This window comes from Urtica dioica, chromosome 1, assembly GCF_054948205.1.
Source record: "Urtica dioica subsp. dioica isolate 48M chromosome 1, U.dioica_male_clone48M_v1_H2, whole genome shotgun sequence".
Classification (NCBI taxonomy): domain Eukaryota; kingdom Viridiplantae; phylum Streptophyta; class Magnoliopsida; order Rosales; family Urticaceae; genus Urtica; species Urtica dioica.
Genome location: NC_142756.1, coordinates 7,867,718 through 7,889,005, shown reverse-complemented (window position 1 = coordinate 7,889,005; position 21,288 = coordinate 7,867,718). Strand labels below are relative to the sequence as shown.

Here is a 21,288-nt window from a genome sequence, read left to right as displayed (position 1 = left end):
CATCTAAGTCTCAAATTCCAAGTTCATACAACATTAGAAGAGTTAATAATAGAATACTTGTACATGATGTCATCTGTTTAACAAAGTAAAGTTTTTTTTTTTAATAAAAAATAATCTGTTTAACTATTTGTTTTAGTGTAAGAATGAGAGCACATGATGTCCTTTTATAAGCAGAGTCAAACAGTGCTACAACGTTTATAACATCACTTCTCAACTACTGGATTATATAGGTAAAACACGGAGGCGTGGTCCCAATCTCAATCTTAGTGTTATATGGGATATCGAAGCACACTCTGGCGATCCAATTCAATTAAGGAAAGATACAGAGACGATTCACTTTCTTGGTAGATCATCTACTCAGTTGGCAACAGAGATTGGGATTGGGATGTGGCAAGATTGTCTGATGAACTTTCACAGGGGATGATGTACCAAGAGAAGTAAAAGATCAGATGATTGAAAGAATAAGGGTAAGTTAATATATATATGTACTTTAACCAGAAACATGTAGAAATATGTTTTTTTTAATGTATATTATTAATAGATATATATATATAATCAATGCAACTTAAATTTGAAATACAACGTCAAGATCTAAATTTTATGTTACGTCTAGATTATAAAATGCAAAAAACAATGGGTACACATGCGGGGTGTTCTGAAGAAACATTGGGAGGATGATGGTGGAATGACCAATCCAGAGCTTGCAAGAACTAAAATGAAAGATGATTGTCGGAGCTAGGAAGATTGGAATGTCTTGTGCATTCTTTGGGAGTCTGACAATTATAAGGTAAATGTTAATTGTGATTTGATCATAATATGATATGGGTGCATGCTAAAATCAATGAGCATGCATTTTTATTACCTTAATTACTTTAAACGTTTTTATTTGTCATTTTGTGTTATGTCTACCTTTTTATTACCTTGTTATTTTTGTTGGACTTACATTGGATATGCAGCGCTGTCATTTATTTACATTTTTTTCCTTCAGAAAAGATGTGCTCAAATGAAAGTTAATCGAAGTAAGCAAGTGACACGCAGTTATGGAGGCTCTAAACCCATTGCTAATCACAAAAATGAAATGGTAAGATGTCAGTTTAGTTGATTATGTTAAGTTTTTATACAACTTTTTTTTCACATACTTATTTTGAATTCATTATATTATTTTCTAAGGACAGATTATTCCCGAGACCCAGATGTTGCCTAGTCCATTCCAAGTATATAATGTTTTCCATAATAAACCTCAGAAAGGTGGATGGAGGAATGATGAAGAATTCAACCAATATGTAAGAATGACATTTGATTTATATTTATTTTTGGACGTTGTAGTTTCTATTAAACTTAAAATTATTCTAATACATTTATTTTATGATAGGAAAAAATTCTTCAACACAAGGAAGATGCCATGGACAAATTACTAGCGGAAAACACGACAATTACTCCCGTATTAGAGCATGAGTTGGAAGAGGAAGCAATCAAAAGCGTTAGTGGCAGAGAAAAAACAAGAAAATCGGGATATGAGGTAATGAATGGACCGATTTTTCAAAAAAAAAAAAGATATGTTGATCATTTCGATGGTCGAACCATCTCCACGAGCTTCGAATGAGAATGAAGAGCTAAAGAGTAAAATTGACGATCTTCAGAATAAAATCAGGGAGGAAAAGGAACAAAATAAAGAGAAGTTGAACAGACTACAAGAATATTTAGCTACTAAGTTTGATGATTTTGACTCGACCATGGTTTCATCTATGAGCAATGAAGGAAGTGGTGATAAAGAAATGAGACTCCAATAGCATACCAGGTCAAGGGCGTTAGTAAATCGCGGATGTCGGATTCAACTTTAATATTTCATTTATCTTAGATTTTTTTTGCAGTATAGTTTTGGATATATTTGGATTATTTTTATTCTTAGTTTTTCATGAATATTGTTTTGACGACTGTGCATGATTTTATAATAAATTTATTTACGAATTTGTAGGTACGAAAGCTATTCTAAGTAAGTTTATTTTAGGTTCTTATGTACTCTCTGATATTTTTAGAAACTGAAAAATTAGTCTCGTATACATAAATGCTTGTCTTAAAAACATTATATTTAGAGCTAAAATTTAGTCTCGAAAGCACCATGACCAGACTAAATAAACAGTCACAGATGCCACTGTATTGGAGATTGAAAATCAGTACCAAAAGCTCTACATCAAAGTCAAAATCCGTTATCTGAGACTAAAAATCAGTCCGTAAATCAGATTATCCGAGACTAAAAATCCGTTTTAAAAGGCTAACAATCAGTCACGTTATCCGAGACTAACAATCAGTCACGTTATCCGAGACTAACACCCACGTTATTCGGGACTAAAAGTCAGTCTTAAACAGGCTTATTAGTCTTAAACACACACCATTAGAAAAACATATATTTGAAAATTACATATTACTGATTGAATTAATTTCTATTCATATACTCATTCCACAAATGATCTATCAATGCATCACATGGTGCAAAATGAGCATCTATACATCTCATCTTCTTATGCCAAGAGAACAACTCTTGAAATCTAGTGTTTCATCTGTGGCCATTTCCGTGTCCTTTGTTTTTAAATATTTTTGTAGTAGTATTTTCTAATAGTGTTAAGACTTTTGTATTAATAATATTTGTAATAGTAATTTTTAATTATCGGGTTAATTAGGTTAATATCGGCTTAATTTTGTTGATATCTATATTTTTTTTAATTACTACATTAATTTAAGTGGTATTGAAGAAGTTAAATTGGATTATAAACAAAGTTTCATACAGATAAAATATATTGATTAAATTTGGATTAATTCAAATGTATTTTTAATTAAGGATCATGAATTAATTAGATTAAAATAATGTTTGAATATTTGGTGTAATTTTTACACTAAATAAATAATATTACATCAAATTTGATGCAACATTGTTCATTTGATGTAAAATATTTTACTAAATATAGATTTTTAGATTTTTGAAGTTTTTATCACTGGAGAGCTATAACTTTATTTTATAGAGTTTTGAGGTAATTAGTTGGAGATTCTCTAACGAGTGGATGGATCCTTTCGGAGACAAGTTGGTTCAAAGATAATTCGAACGTGTCTTTCACCGATGGCAAAACAGATATGAGTGATTATTCGAGATTGGACCGGTAAGGTGCAGTGGTGGCGCTATGGCATGCCCAATAGAGCCCTTTTTTTTTTTTTTTTTTTTTTTTTACTTACGACCATAATTGATTTATAAACAATGCTTTATAATTTATAAATAATAATTAGTAAATTTAATCGCTTTAGATAGAGTTACATGATGGATGAGTATCATTAAATTAACCGCTTCGCATATAAATTAAACGTGGAGTAGCATACATCAGCAATCCGCGCATGTGTCCTCAAACCACAAGTCCTTATCCAAAGTCCCGACCGAGCCCACACGTGTGAGTCTCAGACAAAGTCGGCGAGACGACCGAACAACACGTGTCACGTCCCATGCGCACTCTCACACTGCCCCTCTTCCGTTTAAAACTCCGATGAAGACGATCGAACATCACACCACACCACATCACATCACATAACCTATAAGAAAAAAATTCACGTAAATATCAACGAGAGAACGTAGGACACGACACAGCAGAACTGAAAAATGGCTTCGGAGCAGACGACTCGTCGCAGTAGCAAGGACAACACTAGTCCCGGAGAAGCGAAAGAGAGAGACATGGTTGTGGAGAAAGACCGGGTTCCGAAGATGACCGTCCACTTCGAGAACCTCGCCGAGGAAGCTACCAAATCCCCGTCTCCGTCTCCGACCTGCGATCAGAAGAAGAAGAAGAAGGAAGGGTCATCATCGCCATCAGAAGAAGAGGCGTTATCGCTGGAAGAGATCTCGAACCTGAGAGCACAAGCGCAGCAAAAGTCAAACGAGGCCATACGCGCGGCCGAGGAGAAGTACTCGGCCGCGCTGAGGGCGGCGAAGCAAGGGCTGGGCGCGGCGGCCGAGAAAGCGTCGGCGGCGAAGGAGTCGTGCTTTGGGAAAGCTGCGGAAGGCGGTGCGGCGGCGAAAGATAGGGCGGTGGCGGCGGGGTGGACGGCGGCACACTTCTCGACGGAGACGGCGGTGGGCGGGACGATGGGTGCCGCGAGGGCCGTGAAGGGGGCAGCCGAGAAGGCCGCGGAGATGGCGGCGAAGCCGCTCTCGGCGGCCAAGGAGGCCGTGGTTTCGGCCGGAGAGTCGGCTACGGAGTTTACCGCTAGGAAGAAGGAAGAGGCTCGGAGAGGCTTGGTTGCCAAGCAACAGGAGGTAAATTCAATTTGGTGGATTTTTTGTATGTTGAATTAGCTTTGGCAACTGAAAATTGATACTAGTGTTGCTGGTTGAATTAATCTAAATCTTAATGTGAAGTTGGTTTTTTATGGGTCCATTATGAAAATAACTTTGACGTTATTGCCAAATAGTTACTATAAGACTTGAATCAGACTGAGATTAGGTAAATAATCACTTTTATATATCAAATTTTGGTTATTTACTTAAAATTAAAGTGGTTATTTACTTATTAAAATTTATGAAACATTGGGGTATTTTTTAATTTTTTTTATTACTTATTTCTCTTTCTAAAATTTAGAAAATGTTTTTAATTTGATTTAATTTTTTCCCCTTAATTTTACTCTAAAAATTTGAAAATTATAGCTCCCTAATGTTAAGACTCTAGCTCCACACAAGTACCATTAAGGAGTTTGGTCCTTGGTCTTGTTGGGTCTCAATTTTTACAACAAAGTTTGAGATTATGACATATAGGATATTATCATATTTAATGTAAAAATGTATTTTTCAAGTAAAACTATAACCAAGTAGTACTAATGGCATACCATTGACAGGAAACTTTTAATATGTAGTGTAATATACATGACCTATGTAATGTATGTAGTTGTGTACGTAATATACGTGATATGTTCGTCATGTGTAATTTGGAGTTTCGTTTTTGAAACCAGAAATCGAAGCTCTGATGCGACGAGTGTGTGTGTATTTGTTTGAAGGGGACGGAGAGTCATGGTTATGGTGCGGAGAAGGAACAGGAATATTCCCATTCAGCGACGGAAGAGAGATCGTATGAGTACGATCAGGGGACGAGAGCCAAAGGACAGAGCGGCTCTACTGTGCTCGGAGCCATCGGAGAGACCATCGTCGAGATCGCTCAGACCACCAAAGACCTCGTCATCGGTGAAGACGATACCAAGACCCGTGGGGATCGATCCCAGTGATGACGTGGCTATCTAAGTTTGCATAGTGAACTGATGGTCATGGTTGTGACTCCTCTTGTTTTTTTTTTTTTTTTTTTTTTTTTTTCCTGTTGCTGTTGTTTTATTTTGAATAAGGATTTTGAGTTTCATATCATGACTCCTTGGACGCACATTTGTCTCGCTTGCCTTTAGTATATATACAGACACTGGTAAAACTATAGTATTGCTCTGCTTTTTGCTCAAATGAACTCTTAATACCATAAAATTTAATGATCCGAATTGGTGTTCCAAAGACTAGAATCATGGTTTTGGTATTTGAAATCATACTAATGTGTTGGTGCACATTTTTTCACCGGGAGAGTTTTCTTTTGCTAATTGAAAGAAAAAAAGGGACCATTTTTTTTCCGAGCGTTGCTTACTTTTTAAAACATTTTTCGGTGTTAAATGTTATTGGGTGGGGCTAATTTTTTCCCTTCCAAATCAAGGCTACAGTGGGATTCTATAAAAGCTAAAACTGACGGAAACAAAAGATAAAAATAATGTTTGTGATGATAACTTGTCACCATTACCTACTGCAATGTCAATGTCATGACGGTCACAGCAAACAAAGACAAAAATAGACCATGTGATACACGCAATACATTATAGCTAATTTACGAGGAAATTTTGGCAGATTTTTTTTATGTCTTTAACAAAATCAACTTACTAGATTTAAGTTTTGAAAAATCGCCAATAATTTCATCAATTTCATTATTTCACCATGGTCCAAAACGCGGAACACATTTTTTTATTTATTTATTTTTTTTAATATTCTTCCCAGATCGTCAAGGCGTTAAAGTTCCTTTTGACTTTTCTAATGCTCAAGAATCAATTCGATAGACGAGAGAGGCGAAAAAATAAACTCCTAAAATCTTCACAATTTTTCATGGGATTGAGATAACCGTTCTTCTCTAATCGTGTTCCAATTCGAATAAAGAATTAAAATTGAGCTCAAACCAAGATATCCTTTCCTTTCATCAGTAATAAATTAACCAAACCAGACCAATATATTTAGAGAACCAAATCAGAGCAGATAACTAAATCAATAAAATTACAGAAGCGAACTCAGCAAGGGATTTTAGAGGTGAACCATTCCATTACATGAATCGGAGCTTTGATCAACTCCAGAGCCAACTCCACCAACACCGTCACACAAAAACAGCACGGGCATATACACGACAACATCAATCTGTCCCAAAACACACAAACCAGATCCAAAAAAAAAAATCAATTCAAGTTCATAAAAACGAGAGAGAGAGAGAGAGAGAGAGAGATAAGGAATTCTGGATTGGAAGTTGAATTACCCGACGATCCAGATGACGATACCGACGAGCGAGAGGATGAGAGAGAGGAAAGCGAACGGAAGGCCCAACAGAAAGCCCAATGGCCTGCAATCTCCATCTCCGCAGCACATTTTTTTTTTCTGTTGACGAAAGAAACAGCCAAAGATTAAGAAGAAAGGGACGGTAATGTGTGTTTGGTTTGGGAATTTTCTCGCTTCGCGTTTCTATATATGTATTTAAGGGACTGACAGTTGGTGATAATGTTGAAAGGAACATATAAATAATTTATAATTAAATCGCTTTTTTCTTTTCTTTTCTTTTCAGAAACGTGATTTCTCTTCTATCTTTATTTTTCGTCTATAATTTATTATTCGCTGTTATCAGGCAATCGGGAATCTTAAGCGATGACGAATTAAAGAAGCATTAGTCAACGAAAAGGAAACCCTTATCCAGATTTTTTTTTTCTTCTTAAGTTTTTGTTTTGCTTCTTTTCAATACCTTTTTGAGGAAATTATTTTGATACGTATTCATTATCGTTGTTCAATTTTGTAGACCATAAGCGCGTTTCTTATTTCTTTTCGTTTTCATTAAATTCCCTAGTAAATATTTGAATGGTAAAAACTGTACAAAACTATTTTATAAAATGCTGTATTTTTAAAACGAATTAAATAAAAAAAAATTGGTACCAAAATAAAAAATAAATTTTGGTACAAAAAAAACGTAGAGTTTATATTATTATTTATGTCCATTTTTATAAGTTCAAGTTGAGACATTTCACTAGAAGAGTATTTTCAATATGGAATAGGAGTGTCTCTAGCCAAGACTCTCACTCGAGTTTATCAATGATCAGTCAACTTGAGTAAATGTCTGGATACTCGGAAATTATATTTAGATTGACACAGATTGTTTCACTTTCATCCTTTATAATCCTGAGATGATAGCCAATCAGCTCTTTAATTTCTATCTATCCAAGAGTACCTAAAGGTTATGAACTAAGTCGCAAACTCTAATGCAAAACAAAATCTCGAGCTTTAATTGAGACATAGGTCTTAAACAAAACAAGACTCTTTTGAGTGGTTTGGGATTGTGGAAATCGTCAAAATTCAGAGCTGCTCAAATATTTGGACAATGATTTTTCCACACAATAACCCGAACAAGTTTGACATCCTAGAGTTGTGGTAGGGAAAACAAAGGTGCTCTCCAACATTGAACTCCATTGCATAAGAAATTAGAGATTATTTTAAAACTATGATGATTTAGAAATTTTTTGATCAAAATCCAATAATTTATTTTTATTCCAAAATTATGACTATATTTATCAATAACACAGTTTTTTATTAACATATTTGTCATAAATTATTATACTTTTGAAATAAAAAGCACTTATTGGATTTCGGTAAAAAAAAAGTTTTCTAAAATTTTGGAACAATCCTAAGAAATTATAGACGCTCAAATCAATCATCGTCATTAGCAAGCATGAGTTTGAATTCACGGCCTTACGTTGGAATTAGCATAAATTGAGGTATCTTTTAGACCCGATACGAAATTTTAGAAGATTTGATGTGATTATAGTTATAGGATGATGCAAAAAGTTGAAGACAAAATTATGTTAACAATTTTTTAATAGCCTATGGTATAATATTACCAGGCTGGCTCTACCTCGTTTGACACCGAATTATATTTTGACAAGTATGATACCTTAATAAGTATTATAAGGAAACTAATTAGTGTATTATGTCTCCCATTATACTCAAGATCATATCAATTATTTATCGGAAGATGCTGCCAGTGAACCCCGAATCACAAATATATTAGTCAAATAGCTTATGATACCAAACGCATATAAAGATAACCTGAATAAGACAACTTTTGAGGTGAACTTTGCCATTAAATTACGCATTAGCGACTCGGCCAAACACATATCTCGTCTTTTTATGGAAAAACAAAAATTATATGTGAATTTTTTTTTTTTTTTTTTTTTTTTTTTTTTTAGGATACGTGGTCTGAACCACGGGAACTTCATTAAAACCCTCATTTAGTGGCGGAGGAATACCGAGGTTACAGAGCCAAAGACGGCGTATGTTGTTCGGAGATAACATCATCCCACACACAAGGTGGGACCATCTCTGACCAACACGCCTTCGAGAGGAACTTTAAAGAGTAACGAACAAGTTTAAGAGCAACCACATTATTTGTTTTCGGAAGGAAGGAAATATCAAAGGAGGAAAAATGCGAAGCCAACACCTTGATGTCGATGAGGATCGTACCAATCTCCGTAGCCGGGAGCTTCCCACTCTTGATCGCGTTGACAATTTTCAAACAATCGGATTGGATTAGGATCCTCTCATGCCCGAATTGCCTAGCAAGTGTCATCCCGAAGAGGACGGCATGAGCTTCCGCAAAGGGGGGGGGGGGGGATCCACCGAGGCTTCGAAGAAATCCCGGAGGACACCACCCTGTCGTCGGAGTCTCTAATGATGCAACCCAGACAAAAACTGCCTTCTGAGGAATTGGTCGCCGCATCTACGCACACCGAAGTCAGCCCCCTTGTCGGGGCAGTCCAAGATGATGCCTCAAGGGGATGCGCCAACTTCGGTAGAGAGACCGCGTCAGCCTGCACCTCCTCCCAATAACCTCCACACCACTCAATTAGATTTTTAGGGGTCTACCTAGTCTTTCCGACCTAAACATTGTTTCTGTGATTCCAGATTTTCCACAACAAGATCACAAAAAACTCAAACTTACTAACTTCGAGGGACTCCAAGGCCGTAGATAGCAGGCTGATTGCATTCAAACCCCAGAAAGTCTTCATAAACACTCCAAACCCAGCTAATTTCCATACTTTTCGGGTCCAAGAGCAACCCCAAATAGCATGCATGATCGTCTCTGGGACGATGAGGCAAATGGGGCACCATACCTCGTTGGTAACTTTACGTCTTTCAAGCATGGTGAGAGCCGTAATCCAACCCTTGCAAACACGCCAAACAAGGATCTTGATCTTGGATGGGATGGAGAGGCGCCAAAGGACTGTTCACTACCTGTCGGATCCACCCGTCGAAGAAGAGCACGGCGAGCAACCCATATTCATTGCTACGCAATACCCCCTACGAACCGTGTATTCACCATCTTTAGAGTAGTGCCAACATAGGACATCGTCGATTTGGTTATAGGTCGTGGGAATACTAAGAATGGCATCCGCGTCCTCTTTCTTGAACATATTCCGAATCAAAGTCTCATCCCAACTCCCATCCATAAGTTTAAGTTCCACCACGATCATGTCATTAGGAATGAGAGGGGTGTCAATGAAGGAGAAACGGGTAGGACACGGTATCCACCTATCTTTCATAACCGAAACTTTCTCACCCGTCCCAATCTTCCACCTCGATCTGTTGATAATGATTTCTTTCCCTCAAACCAAACTTCTCCACATGAAGGAGCTAGCGGAAAGGCATTGGGCCCGCAGAATGATAGGTGCGTTAATCACGCGTAAACTCCTATCTCCCGAGCTTAAATCCAACGAGTTCTCAAGGATTTTGATTATCTCTAGAGTGTTTTTGATGGATTTTCAGGTCTATATGGGTTTTACTAGTGTTTGGGGTCTCAACATGGAAAAATATGCTAATCGGAGTCAAAACGGAGCAAAAACGAAGAAAAGAAGTGTCAAAAACATTTTTTGACAACTCCGCGCGCCGCGAGGTCCATTTCGCGCGCCGCGCGGAGTGGGAAGTCTGAAGCCAAAACCACAGAGTCTTCCGCGCGAACCGCGCGGAAGCGAAATGAATGACCGCGCGGCGCGCAGGGTGAAGCGCGCGGCGCGCGGTCATTCTGACAGGCCTCGTTCATTTCGATTTTTGTAGCGAATCTCAGCCATTGGATGAGATTGGAAGGCTTAGATTGCTCCGAAAACAAGTCCACTAAACCCTAAAAAGACCAATACTTAAGGAGGAAGTGGGAGCTAAGGGTTTTAGAGTGTGCTATGAAGAACAACTTTTCATTTCTCTTAGTTTTTATTAGTTTTTCCAGAGAATTTCCAGCAGTTGTTCAAACTTTGTAGCTCAAATTTGAAGACAAGGAATTAAGTTGCTGAGTTTTACCATTGCTACGACTTTAAAATAGTGTTCTATCCTCTAATCCCTATCTCTTACTTTTTTTATTCAAGTATGATGTCTTTTGTTTCATTGTTCTTGTGTTCATCTTTATGTATGTTCATTGTCATAGTCATCATTATGAACTAATTTCATGTAGGGCTATGGTGTAGTGGGTTCATTATGATGTAGGATTCAAGATATTAGAATTGTTAGGTTGTTGTTTTTCTCATCACTTTTTGCTTAATCCACAACTATGCTTAATGCTTGTATGAATGTCATGAACTCATGCTTGTTTTATATTCAACTCTAATGCTTGAGAAAGATTAGGTTGTCGTGTTTTTGTGTGGGTTACTAGAATTCATTCCTAGGCTAGATATAGCTAGGTTGTTCTAGACTCGTGATAATATTCTTGTTCTTTAATGCTAGCCGTGCTCGTTAGGAGTTGAGATCGAGAGATGATATTCCGGTATCGGTTTAGGTTGTTAGATGCTTGAAAGAGATCTATAAATTCGATTAAAGTGAGTATGAGTAGTGAAAAGTGTGAATTTCAATAGCTTATTTCTTTTTCTTAATTTTGCGAATCCAAGTTGTTTTGTGAACCCATGAACCATAGTCCTTCCCTTTATCCAATAGAAATTTTGTGCATCAAGTTATTTAATTTTGTGACGTGTTAGTTAAATTTTGTGCATCAAATATATTTAGTTCTATATTAGCTTGTGAATCTTGAATCTTCAATTTAGCTAGTCCTCGTGGGATCGACTCGTTCTTACGATTTATTACTATTGCGACCACGTGCACTTGCGTGTGCGAGAAAATTCGCAACACAGAATATCACCGCCCGGGAAGTAACTCACCCTTTAAACACGGCTCACTAAGCTCTCCAGTCTTCGAATCAATCTCCACACATTCTTCGCGAGAAGGGCTTGGTTAAATTTCTCGAGGTCACGAAAACCGAGCTCTCCGTCCTCTTTACGCTTTACCATGTCGTCCCATTTGCACAGTGAATTTTCCTCTCATTAACTCTGTCACCCCACCAAAAGTGCGCGAAGGCTCCGTGAAGATTATTAATGAGGGTGTTCGGAATCCGAAAACAACTAGCCACGTAGTTAGGAATAGCTTGAAGCACGGACTTAATAAGAACTTCTTTTCCGGTTTGAGAGAACCAAAGGCCTCGACATGCCCTTAATTTTGTCCCACACTTTCTCCCGAGTGAAGGCAAACAAGTCTCTTTTCCTTCTTCCGATAAATGCTGGCAACCCCAAATACTTTTGCCGGCAACTGGTAATGGAGACCCCAAGGCGAGCGGCGATGCTTTCTTTCTCTTCCTCCTTCACGTCTTTCCCAAAGCAAATGTCCGACTTCCCGTAGTTTATCATTTGTGAATTATAGCTGTGAATTTCTCTTCTAAAAAATATGTTAGTATCGAGCAATCATCCATTTATTACCGGTCTGCCCCAAGAGAATAAAATTATGAATTTCTGTTGGGTGCAATTTGAAAAAGGAAAAATCGTACAAAATAGTCATTTGAATTTATTGATTAGTAAAATAACCAAAGTTTCAACTTTTCAGCAAAATAGCCAAATTTACGTTTTCAAAATATTTTTGACAGCCAAGATTAAAAATTTTTACGATTATTATAAACAATTTATCTCTTTTAAAAAAAATACTCTTGGAGTAAAAAAAAATTTGAAACCAGATTTATGCACATTTTCACTATTTCACTAAATTAAAACAAAACTTTATTATTTTACAAATTCATAAATTTAAATTGACTATTAAAAATCGAACAATCATCAAATGCAAATATGATTATTCATCACCGGTAAAAGATTTACTGTCGGTTTATTGTCACTAAAAAATCGAGGACAGTTCAAACAATACAAACAAAAAGGAAATTTCAGAAAGCAGGTTCAAGAGAAAAACTTTAGAATGTGGTTCCTTTCATTATGAAGGAAATGGTTACTTACAAAAAAAAAAAAAAAAAAAAAAAATAATTGTATTAAAAAAATAATAATAAAGAAGGGATAGTAGTGGCTTTTTGGATGCTCTTATGATATATATTGTGACACAAAATTGAAGAAACAGTAGGAAAAAAATCTGGAAAACAAATTTGTTGTTAGGCATTTAAGGCGAACACAGAATTTACAATGATCACATTTTCATTCGCTACAAAGCTCTAACCTTTGATTCTAGTGACAAGAAGAAGGGTCTTTTAAGCGCGACTTACTAATGTGAAAAAAGTTACTCAGAAGGCTAATCCAACCCTGCGTTCTCACTCTCCATGGATACTATAGACGAGAGTCTCTCGTAAACCTGAATAATTAATTTATTTCGTTAAGAGAAAATTCAATATCTAAAACCAGCAGAATTTAAGTTTTTAAGTGAATTTTTTTTTTTTTTTTTTACAAAATTCACGTACTTCAGAAAGCTGCTCGTTCTTATCGTGTTTGTTTGCAGATGATCCATCGTACCTAAACAGAAGCGATAGAGAGAGTAATTAGTCTTCCTACAAAAATCCAAAAGCAGCTCGAAAATTTACAAAATCCAAATTACCAATGACGCGGAATTCCAGCTATATCCCGAGCCGAATAATTGAACGGGCCTTTCACTTCCACGTTGTACTCTTTTAACAAGGCTGTGTATCATCACATGGACAGAGTAGAGCAGATCATATCATATAATATGTCCTTTGTTGATTTATCGCCAGAGATGGCTTAGAACCAATAGTTCATTATCTAATGGATTTTTCCGTTTACGGATCCAAGGAGAGCATCTAGACCGAACCTTTGAAAGAAGAGTCCGGATCGCGGCCCATTTTATTACATACATCGACGAACCAATAGAGTCCGACAGCCACGTGAGCAACTTCTTCCTCGGCGATTCTGGCGACGATTTTAGACGTTCTGAGGTCTCCGAAGCCAACCAGTCTTTGCACTAGCCGAGGCCCAGCGTCGAGCCCTCTTGCTTCCTATGCCACCACACCATAAAAAAAATTAAAAAAAAAAAAAAAGTAACCCTTATTACGAGGTCAGAACAATTCTTTTGCAAAAGTCAATTAGTGGTAAAGCCTGTGATATGAGCTGGTTTATAGTTATGTTTTGAATTGCTGAGCCTAATTCATCAGTGACACTATGAAGACGTGTGTGGGTATTTTGGGAATTTCAGCTTGTATTTGTTAGCCCTAACTTTTCTCTATTTATACTCTGGGTATCGATGTTCTTTGTAGAATGCAAGAGAGAATTGTAAACACAACTACCGATTTGGGTTATAATAAAGTCTGTTGTGGCAAAATCAGCGTAGCTCTCACATTAATAGTGAGCAACTATAAATGTGTGTCTGATTTCTGGTTAGGTCCGATTTGGGGCTCAAATCCTGACAGCCCGTGCTCTCCCACTAAGAATATTTTCTTCAGAACAATCTCTTATACATTTTCATGTATTTTCTCTTTTAACCCCTCTTACTTATAGGCTAGGCTGGCCAGCTTAATTTTTAAGCATTCTATATTAACCACTTACTTATCTACTTAGTAGCATTATACTCTTAATCTAAGCTAGTTTTTTCTTTTTTCTGCCGGGACAAATCAAATTAAGCATCTTTAAGGAAGAAAAACAACCGTTCTACACGCCCAGAATCGCAGAATTGATGTGTATGATAAAGATTGATAAATAATTTAATAAAAGGGCGTTAACGAAGTTACTTGAACGAGCGGGATTGCCGCCAAACGAGCAGCGACACTGTCAGATGTTTTCTCGCACTGCGTCCAAAGCAGATTATGAGCAGGCATATCTCCATATCTAGTAACCGAAAAAAAAAAAGGAATCATCTTGATTCGTATCAGCAAAAGAAACAGGAATGCCCGAGTATCTACACAAAATAGATTTTCGAGCTCGGAGCGTCTTACTTGTACCCAAGCTCGGCGAGTCTCTGAGAACACCAAGAGAAATGGCGGCTCTCGTCGTCAGCGACGCGAGCAAAGTCAGCGAAGAAGGCGTCTCCGAGCAAGTCGCTGAACGGGGAGAATCGGACCACCGTGTCCCACGCGAGATCAATGGCGTTTAGCTCCACGTGAGCCAGGTTGTGAAGCATGTACGCGTTCAGAGGCAGTCCCGACTCTTTCGGACCCGGAATCTCCTTCGCCGATACCTTTTTCCAACCCCCAATAAAAAGTTGAAAGCTCATTCTCAATCCAGGGTATGTTTGAAAGAGGGAAAACAAAAATGAGAATCCAAAGGGAAATGAAATTTGTGCTGGTTTTTGGTTTTCTTCTTTCCCTCAAACACAATGGAGAATTGTGGGTTTTCCTCTCAAGTTTCATTTTCAATTGTAAAATCTGAGGCTACATATAGTTATACAAACATGTATAGGCACGAACCAGTTGGGGTTTGGAAGGGCGAGCCGGGAGAGACGGTGGTTCTGCGACGCCGACGGGAAGGCTGTGGTGGCGCCACGTGGAGTAGGCGAAATGGGAGAATTGGGACTTGGCGAGAGGGTCGGCGGTGGAGAGAACTTCGGCGCCGAGGTCGGCGAGTGACTGGGACGTCGTCGTCGGAATCGGAGTGGGAGTGTGGTCGGAGATGGGCTCTGGGGATGTGGGTCCCCATCGGCGGTCTTCGTTGATGGGATTGTCTCTCCAGCTTTGGAGACCCGACCAGGCAGAGTATTGAGAGGAAGACTGAGACTTGGCTTTCAAGGTTGAGCCGAGAAATAGTTGTGGACTCGGACTCACTTTCACTACTTGCATTTTTTTTTTCTTTTTCGATAGACCTTTCTCTTTCACTGCAACTCCACGTTGTTTAACACCTCATCTTAAAATCGGACCCAAAATAATTTTTATTATTGAGAATTTAATTTTAGTCAATTTTGTTTGCGAAAGAGCTCATAAAACTTATTAATTGACTCGAGTGATGTTTTGCTATCCAAATTTTTGAACAAAAAAAAAAAAAGGTTATATTGTCGATTTAGCAATATTTTAGCATTTCTCAATTAAGATATTAATTTTTTGATGATATATATCGCCATTATAGAAGATAAAAAATGATGCTATTAAATTGCAAACTCATAACTGAGTTCTTGATGTGAATTCGCTAAATCAATGTTCACTAATATAGTCACTATGATCATCAATCCTTGACTTTAGTTTATTATGGTGCATTTTGTGTTGTTTTTAATACCTTTTGAGATACGCAAGAGAAATATCACCAATTTCAAGAGAAATAACTTTTGTCTCATTTGTCACTAATTTCATAACATTTTCTCATTTTCCACCAAAAGACTAATTTGATCAAAAATATCACCATCTATGTCATCAGTGTTGACATCTTATAGTGAAAAACAAAAATAGATATCAACATTGTGGACATAAATGATAATATTTTGGATCAAATTAGTTTTTTTTGTGAAAAATGAAAAAATGTTATGAAATTAATGACAAATTATGCAATTTCTCTAAACATAATTCATATTACAAGAAACTCAAATAACAATAATGTTAAAGCATGCAAAATCTCTCGGTCTTGGAATTGGCACATTATACAAGTCAGTCTTAACGCTCGATTCAATATTTGTAGATGACATTCCTGAGTTATAATTAGATCAATTTTCACATCATATGTCATCATTCGGCTTCAATATGTTCAACGACTACTTAAACAACACATCTTAAGAAAGATCATAAAAGCTAATAGCTGGGCGAAGGAAAGACATCAACAATTTGCAAAAATAAACGGATAAAACATTGCGAGAGGAATAAATCTGAAGAAATCATAACTAATGAGCTTGAATACATACTATCTTTTCCCTACGTTTTAACACCAAAGAATCCTGAATCTCAAGATAATACCAAAAGACAAGTCACTGGGATGTTAGCAATGTACACATCTTTTCTTTTTTCCTGAGCGAAACAGACAAGCTATTCTAATTTAATCATCACCACATACATTCTACCAAATATTATACAGATCTGGGACCAAAGAAATAGAGAGCCTGCTGATAGAGAATGAGTCTCCCTAATCTCAACGGCAACAACGAAGAAGCAAAACAAACCCACCCTTCTTCAGTGGCATAGAAGTTCTTGTATGGCCTTGAAAAATGCAGATTCATTTCCACTATACACCAAATGCAGATCCAAAACCATAACTCTATAAGGTCTTTCAGATGTCACCAAATCGCAAATATCCATCTAATATCTTAAGATCTGTGGAACAAGTTAAAAAGGGGTTAGCTATTATTAGATCCCATATTGTCGATTAACATCAAATTCATTGTCCAAAACCAATAGGTGGGTACGCAATGTTGTTCCAAATATGTAGGTTATGGGGAGGAATTGCTTGAAGGCTTGTTTGAGAGATTAGAGAATTAATCGAAAAGGACAGATATCTCGCCCTGAGTTGACATTTCTATAAGCATGTTGTTTCAAACGCCCAATAGTATATATTCCAAAAAAGTTAATGGTTCAACTTCAGCAAAATGCCAATACTTTACAATTTTGGCTTCTTTGAGGATTCGCTTCACACATGACTATAAAATAACGCTCTTATTGAGAAAATGCAATCAGACACGCAATGGAAACAAATAAATAGCACGCCCACTATTATAAGCCATTTAATAAAATTTTGAATTTCTTCAGGGGAAAAAAGGGCATATCATCCAGGAACAGGCATTGGGAAGCAAAAGGAACAAGGCATGAATTAGAGATTTAAAAGTTACCTAATTAGCAAACATTCAAGTTCGGGCTGGTGACTCGTCATCAGATCCAGATCCCGATGAACTATCGCTATCAGAATCTGTGAGAATGCATACAAGATACCCCAAAAAAAAAAAAAGTTAGCAAGATCCGCAGAACTAAATCTTGACATTTATGAATTATAACTTCAGGCACCCAAATAGAGGAAGAAAAACACAGTACCACTTGAAGAAGACCCAGAACTGCTAGAGCTGCTAGAACTACTCGACCTACTCCTAGTATTCCCTTGGTTCTCTCCTTGAACCGGTGACGAAGTGGAAACAACATTTTCATCTAATTTCACAATTGAGAATAAAAGCATGTTAGACTGCCAAATAATGATCCTCAATTACCATCAAGGCATAAAACGATGTTGTTCTAAAACAAATTACCTGTCTTATTTTCTCTGGGAGCCTCTTGAACAGTTTGAGGTTGAGTCTACAAAAAAGAAAGTTTTATTAAAAAACAAAGAATCAGAAAATAACTTGTTTCGGTTGGAATGAGATTTTTACCTGATGCTCTGGGACAGTCTGCAAAGTCTGTGCCCGAGCTCGCATAGCAAGTTCATGTTTTCTCTTATTCTTGCTAAGACTCTTCTTGTAGTTGGTGACAAACCTATCAAGCTCCCAAAGCGTCTCGGCATCAACACTATCAATGTCAACTTCAATCTCGTCATCATGCTGAAACAGAGATGAATTCCTCTTCTTGATAATCTGCACAATAGCATCTAGCTTCTCCGATGGCAGACCCTGAAGGTGCGTGCTGAGTTTCTGCTTTTCGTCGTAGGTCATATCTCTTTTGTGAAGGTCCTTCGCTTTAGGCTTCTTCGGAGCTGGCGTGCGTGCCGTTGGAGTCATAGTGCTAGGCCTTCGCTTGGGATCAGCCGAGTATGTCATTGATTCTGATCGCTCCAAAACCCTTCTCATATCAAGAGGAGGCGGTAGCAGCGGAGGCGGAATCTTTCTCGACGGCTGTGTCGGATACCCGACTCCGTATTCGCCCCCGAATCTCGTTTCGCGATTGAAGTCCGACTCGATAATAGCCCACCTCTCTTCGAAAATTGTCGATAGCTGCTCAGCCATGACATGAACATCTTGCCCCTTTGGGTTGTAGGTCATGGCATTTAGAAATGTAAGTCTCACATCCTCGGCGAATTCTTTCGGGTACTTGTACCAGTTCGTGCTCAACCTTGATTTCACGGTGCCCAAGTCCATTGGCTGCTTGATGATGATGTGGTAATCGTGCAAACCAAGTTGCTCCGCATCAACGGGTTCGTTGAACACCCATCCATGCTTGTGCTTCATCAATTTCTCGAGCAATGAGCTACAGCTCTTAGTGAACTTCGACCCCATCCCATTTCTGTGATCTCCTCCGTGCTTCTTCCCATTGGATTTTGACTTTTTGTTGCTCTCCGCCGGAGGAAACTTATCCTTAGCAAGCAAGAACTCCGAATTGCGATAAAACTGGTTAGCCTTGGGCGTTCTCTTCTCTTTCTCTACAATCTCGCTCACCCCGTGACTATTCTCCAACACCGTCACACTCAACTGATTCGTAGGAGCTGGGGCGAACGAAACCATCTCTGAATGCGTTCGCTTCGCTCCACCGTTACTAACTGCAACGCTTGGCGGGCGAGAAGGAACCCCGCCAATCTGCACTTGCTTCACCTCTATCTTCTTCACCAGAGTCCGCACCGTGTCGAGCTGGCCCCGAAGCTTTCTTCTGAGCTCCCGCGCCTCCTGTCTAGCCTGCGACTCCGGGCCCACATCAACCGGCTGGCCCGACCGCTGATCGGCCTCACCGTTCCCCAAAGGCGGTTCCCTCGAAGTCCGACCCGGGGCTACCGCTTGATCGGCCTGCTGCTGGTTTAAGCTCGACGAATCTTCAGACAATGCCACCGTGTCAACTCTTGACGTTGAAATCACAACCGAAGCCGGATCCAGGGCTGGCTCACCCTCCGCTCCCGCTTCAGTATCTTTCTGTTGGTTCAATCTTGATGAATCATCGGAGCCCGCGACTTCAGCCCTAGTGGACGGAGCTGGAGACGGAGACGGGACTGGGGCCGGGGCTGGAGCTTCTGCCGCGGCGGATTCTTGCAGCTCCAACCGTGAGGCATCTTCAGAAATCGCCGGAACAGCCATAGGAGATGGCAAAGCAACATCTTTTTCTGCCTGCAATGGCGAGCGAGGCAGATTCTTGTCGGCTGTGGACGCAGAGCCGGCGGGTTCCACGGAATCCGCCGCGGCAGAGATGCTCTTGTCCGGGGCGGCAGGGTCGATGGAAACCACGGGAGTTATAGGGTCCTTTTTACCCTTGAAAGATTTTCTCCTGTAAACCTTGGTCTCCATAACCTTCGTTTTCTCTGTAACTCCATCGCCTCCGTCAACTGTAGGCCCAGAAGCCATACATATAACCCCCAAACCCTAGTTTTTGCTTCCCTGGTTAAGATTCCAACCGCTCAAAAAAAAAGCTAGGGTTTTTCTTTCAGCTTCCCTTATCCCCTCAATAGGAATATACGCAACAGAAGAAGATTTGAAAAGAGAAAGAAAACAAAATCTATTTTCCCTCTAAGAAAGAGGATTTAAATTTAAAAAAAAAAAAAATTAGGGTTTTTCGAAAAGCGTTTCTTCAACCGATAACGCAGAAAGAAAGAAAGGCAAAGACGAAAGATAAGATTAGGCTTACAAGAAAAAACGATCAGATTTAGGGTTTTGATAAGGTTTGTCGATCCACCTTTTTTTTTCCCTTCTCTCTTTTCTCTCTATCGAATATCGATCGATCAGAGAACCAGATCTCGTCGTCTCGGAACTTTCTCTCTCTAAGAAAGAAATCGAAAGAAAGAGGAAATTTTCTCTCTCTAGAAATTTGGCAGCACAGTGAACCCGTGCCTTACTCTCACTATCCTTATCTACAGGTGTACGGTTGGGAAGGCGCGCGTGCTTGCCATATAACTGTCACACCGCGTGTGAGTGCGTTAAAAAGAGTCGTGCCCACCAAGCACTTGACCCACGCGCTCTTTCAACACGGCGAGAAGCTGTGACGGGGGTTCTGTAAAGCACGCGCGCGTGGGTTTCTTTGTCACGGGGATTTTGGGACCAGGAATTCGCCACAATGACTATGAACTAAGACAGTTTATTTAACAAAAAATTGCGTAAATATGCCCACCTTTGTGAAATTTTGCGTAAATATTGTATTTGTGCCCTCCTTTGTGGAATTTTTTTATATATAATTTTTGGTGACTCAACTTATATATAATTTTTTATACAATATTTTGGTAACAAAATATTCCTATAATTTTTATATTTTAATTTTACCAATCGCTATTTTTATATATTGTAATTTTGTCCGATAATAATACTTTTGTTCATATTAATACAAATACATATATTATTAATCATGTCCAAAAATGATAATTTATTCCTTCATTGCATAAAATACGATAATTTATTCATTGAAAACAAAATAAATATATTAAAACATTACATTTCATAATAAAAATAAATATAAACACACATTGGCCATAATAATTGGTACAAATACTTTTCTTTTACAAGTACGAGTTGTATTTGAGTCAATGTTTTTTAGAATATGTTAATTTCTAAATAAATACATAATACATACAAAGTATAATTATAGTTATAAGTTAAATTTTGAGTCAATTTCATAAGTTTTGCAAACTTAGATTTTTTTTTTAAAAAAAAAGGTTATATAGCATGAATAGTTGATCTTCAAATATGAAGAACATCTTCAAATATGAAAAATACATCTTCATTTGCATATGCATTGTAGTACCATCTCAATCTCTATTTTTAAGATAGAGATGCATTGGAGATGGTCTTAATCCTCTAATTTTATGAGAGAGAGAGAGAGAGAGAGCCCTTCTCTATTCCCCAAACTTTTCCCGTAAATAAAACTTCCATTGTCAACT

At 38.1% G+C, this 21,288-nt stretch overlaps 4 protein-coding genes across 6 annotated transcripts; 1 reads left to right on the top strand and 3 right to left on the bottom strand.

Annotated features, from left to right (window-relative positions):
* Window positions 1-3,535: 3,535 nt before the first annotated feature.
* On the top strand, window positions 3,536-5,468 carry LOC149406949 (uncharacterized). Of its 2 annotated transcripts, none has more exons than XM_089610141.1 (2): window positions 3,536-4,294; window positions 4,984-5,125. In XM_089610141.1, exons 1-2 carry the CDS (start codon window positions 3,641-3,643, stop codon window positions 4,996-4,998), a joined length of 669 nt encoding a protein of 222 aa, XP_089466267.1. In that variant the 5' UTR covers window positions 3,536-3,640; the 3' UTR covers window positions 4,999-5,125. The 2 variants fall into 2 exon arrangements, with proteins under 2 accessions (XP_089466267.1, XP_089466259.1); XM_089610133.1 differs by having other exon boundaries at window positions 3,537-4,294; window positions 5,029-5,468.
* On the bottom strand, window positions 5,309-6,899 carry LOC149406948 (signaling peptide TAXIMIN 1). Its single transcript, XM_089610151.1, has 2 exons — window positions 6,576-6,899; window positions 5,309-6,460 (listed from the first exon to the last, which is right to left on the bottom strand). Exons 1-2 carry the CDS (start codon window positions 6,683-6,685, stop codon window positions 6,337-6,339), a joined length of 234 nt encoding a protein of 77 aa, XP_089466277.1. The 5' UTR covers window positions 6,686-6,899; the 3' UTR covers window positions 5,309-6,336.
* Window positions 6,900-11,936: 5,037 nt separating this feature from the next.
* Window positions 11,937-15,688, bottom strand: LOC149406947 (diiron containing four-helix bundle family ferritin protein, putative (Protein of unknown function DUF455)). Of its 2 annotated transcripts, XM_089610122.1 has the most exons (8): window positions 15,015-15,688; window positions 14,544-14,785; window positions 14,340-14,436; window positions 13,427-13,610; window positions 13,196-13,277; window positions 13,062-13,113; window positions 12,870-12,955; window positions 11,937-12,046 (listed from the first exon to the last, which is right to left on the bottom strand). In XM_089610122.1, exons 1-7 carry the CDS (start codon window positions 15,381-15,383, stop codon window positions 12,896-12,898), a joined length of 1,086 nt encoding a protein of 361 aa, XP_089466248.1. In that variant the 5' UTR covers window positions 15,384-15,688; the 3' UTR covers window positions 11,937-12,046; window positions 12,870-12,895. The 2 variants fall into 2 exon arrangements, with proteins under 2 accessions (XP_089466248.1, XP_089466240.1); XM_089610114.1 differs by lacking the exon at window positions 11,937-12,046 and having other exon boundaries at window positions 12,743-12,955.
* Window positions 15,689-16,388: 700 nt separating this feature from the next.
* On the bottom strand, window positions 16,389-20,264 carry GTE4 (global transcription factor group E4). The gene is made up of 6 exons (XM_089610100.1): window positions 20,046-20,264; window positions 17,876-19,798; window positions 17,756-17,801; window positions 17,547-17,657; window positions 17,348-17,424; window positions 16,389-16,835 (listed from the first exon to the last, which is right to left on the bottom strand). The coding sequence occupies exons 2-5, from the start codon at window positions 19,763-19,765 to the stop codon at window positions 17,363-17,365; spliced, it is 2,109 nt and encodes a 702-aa protein (XP_089466226.1). The 5' UTR covers window positions 19,766-19,798; window positions 20,046-20,264; the 3' UTR covers window positions 16,389-16,835; window positions 17,348-17,362.
* Window positions 20,265-21,288: the final 1,024 nt, after the last annotated feature.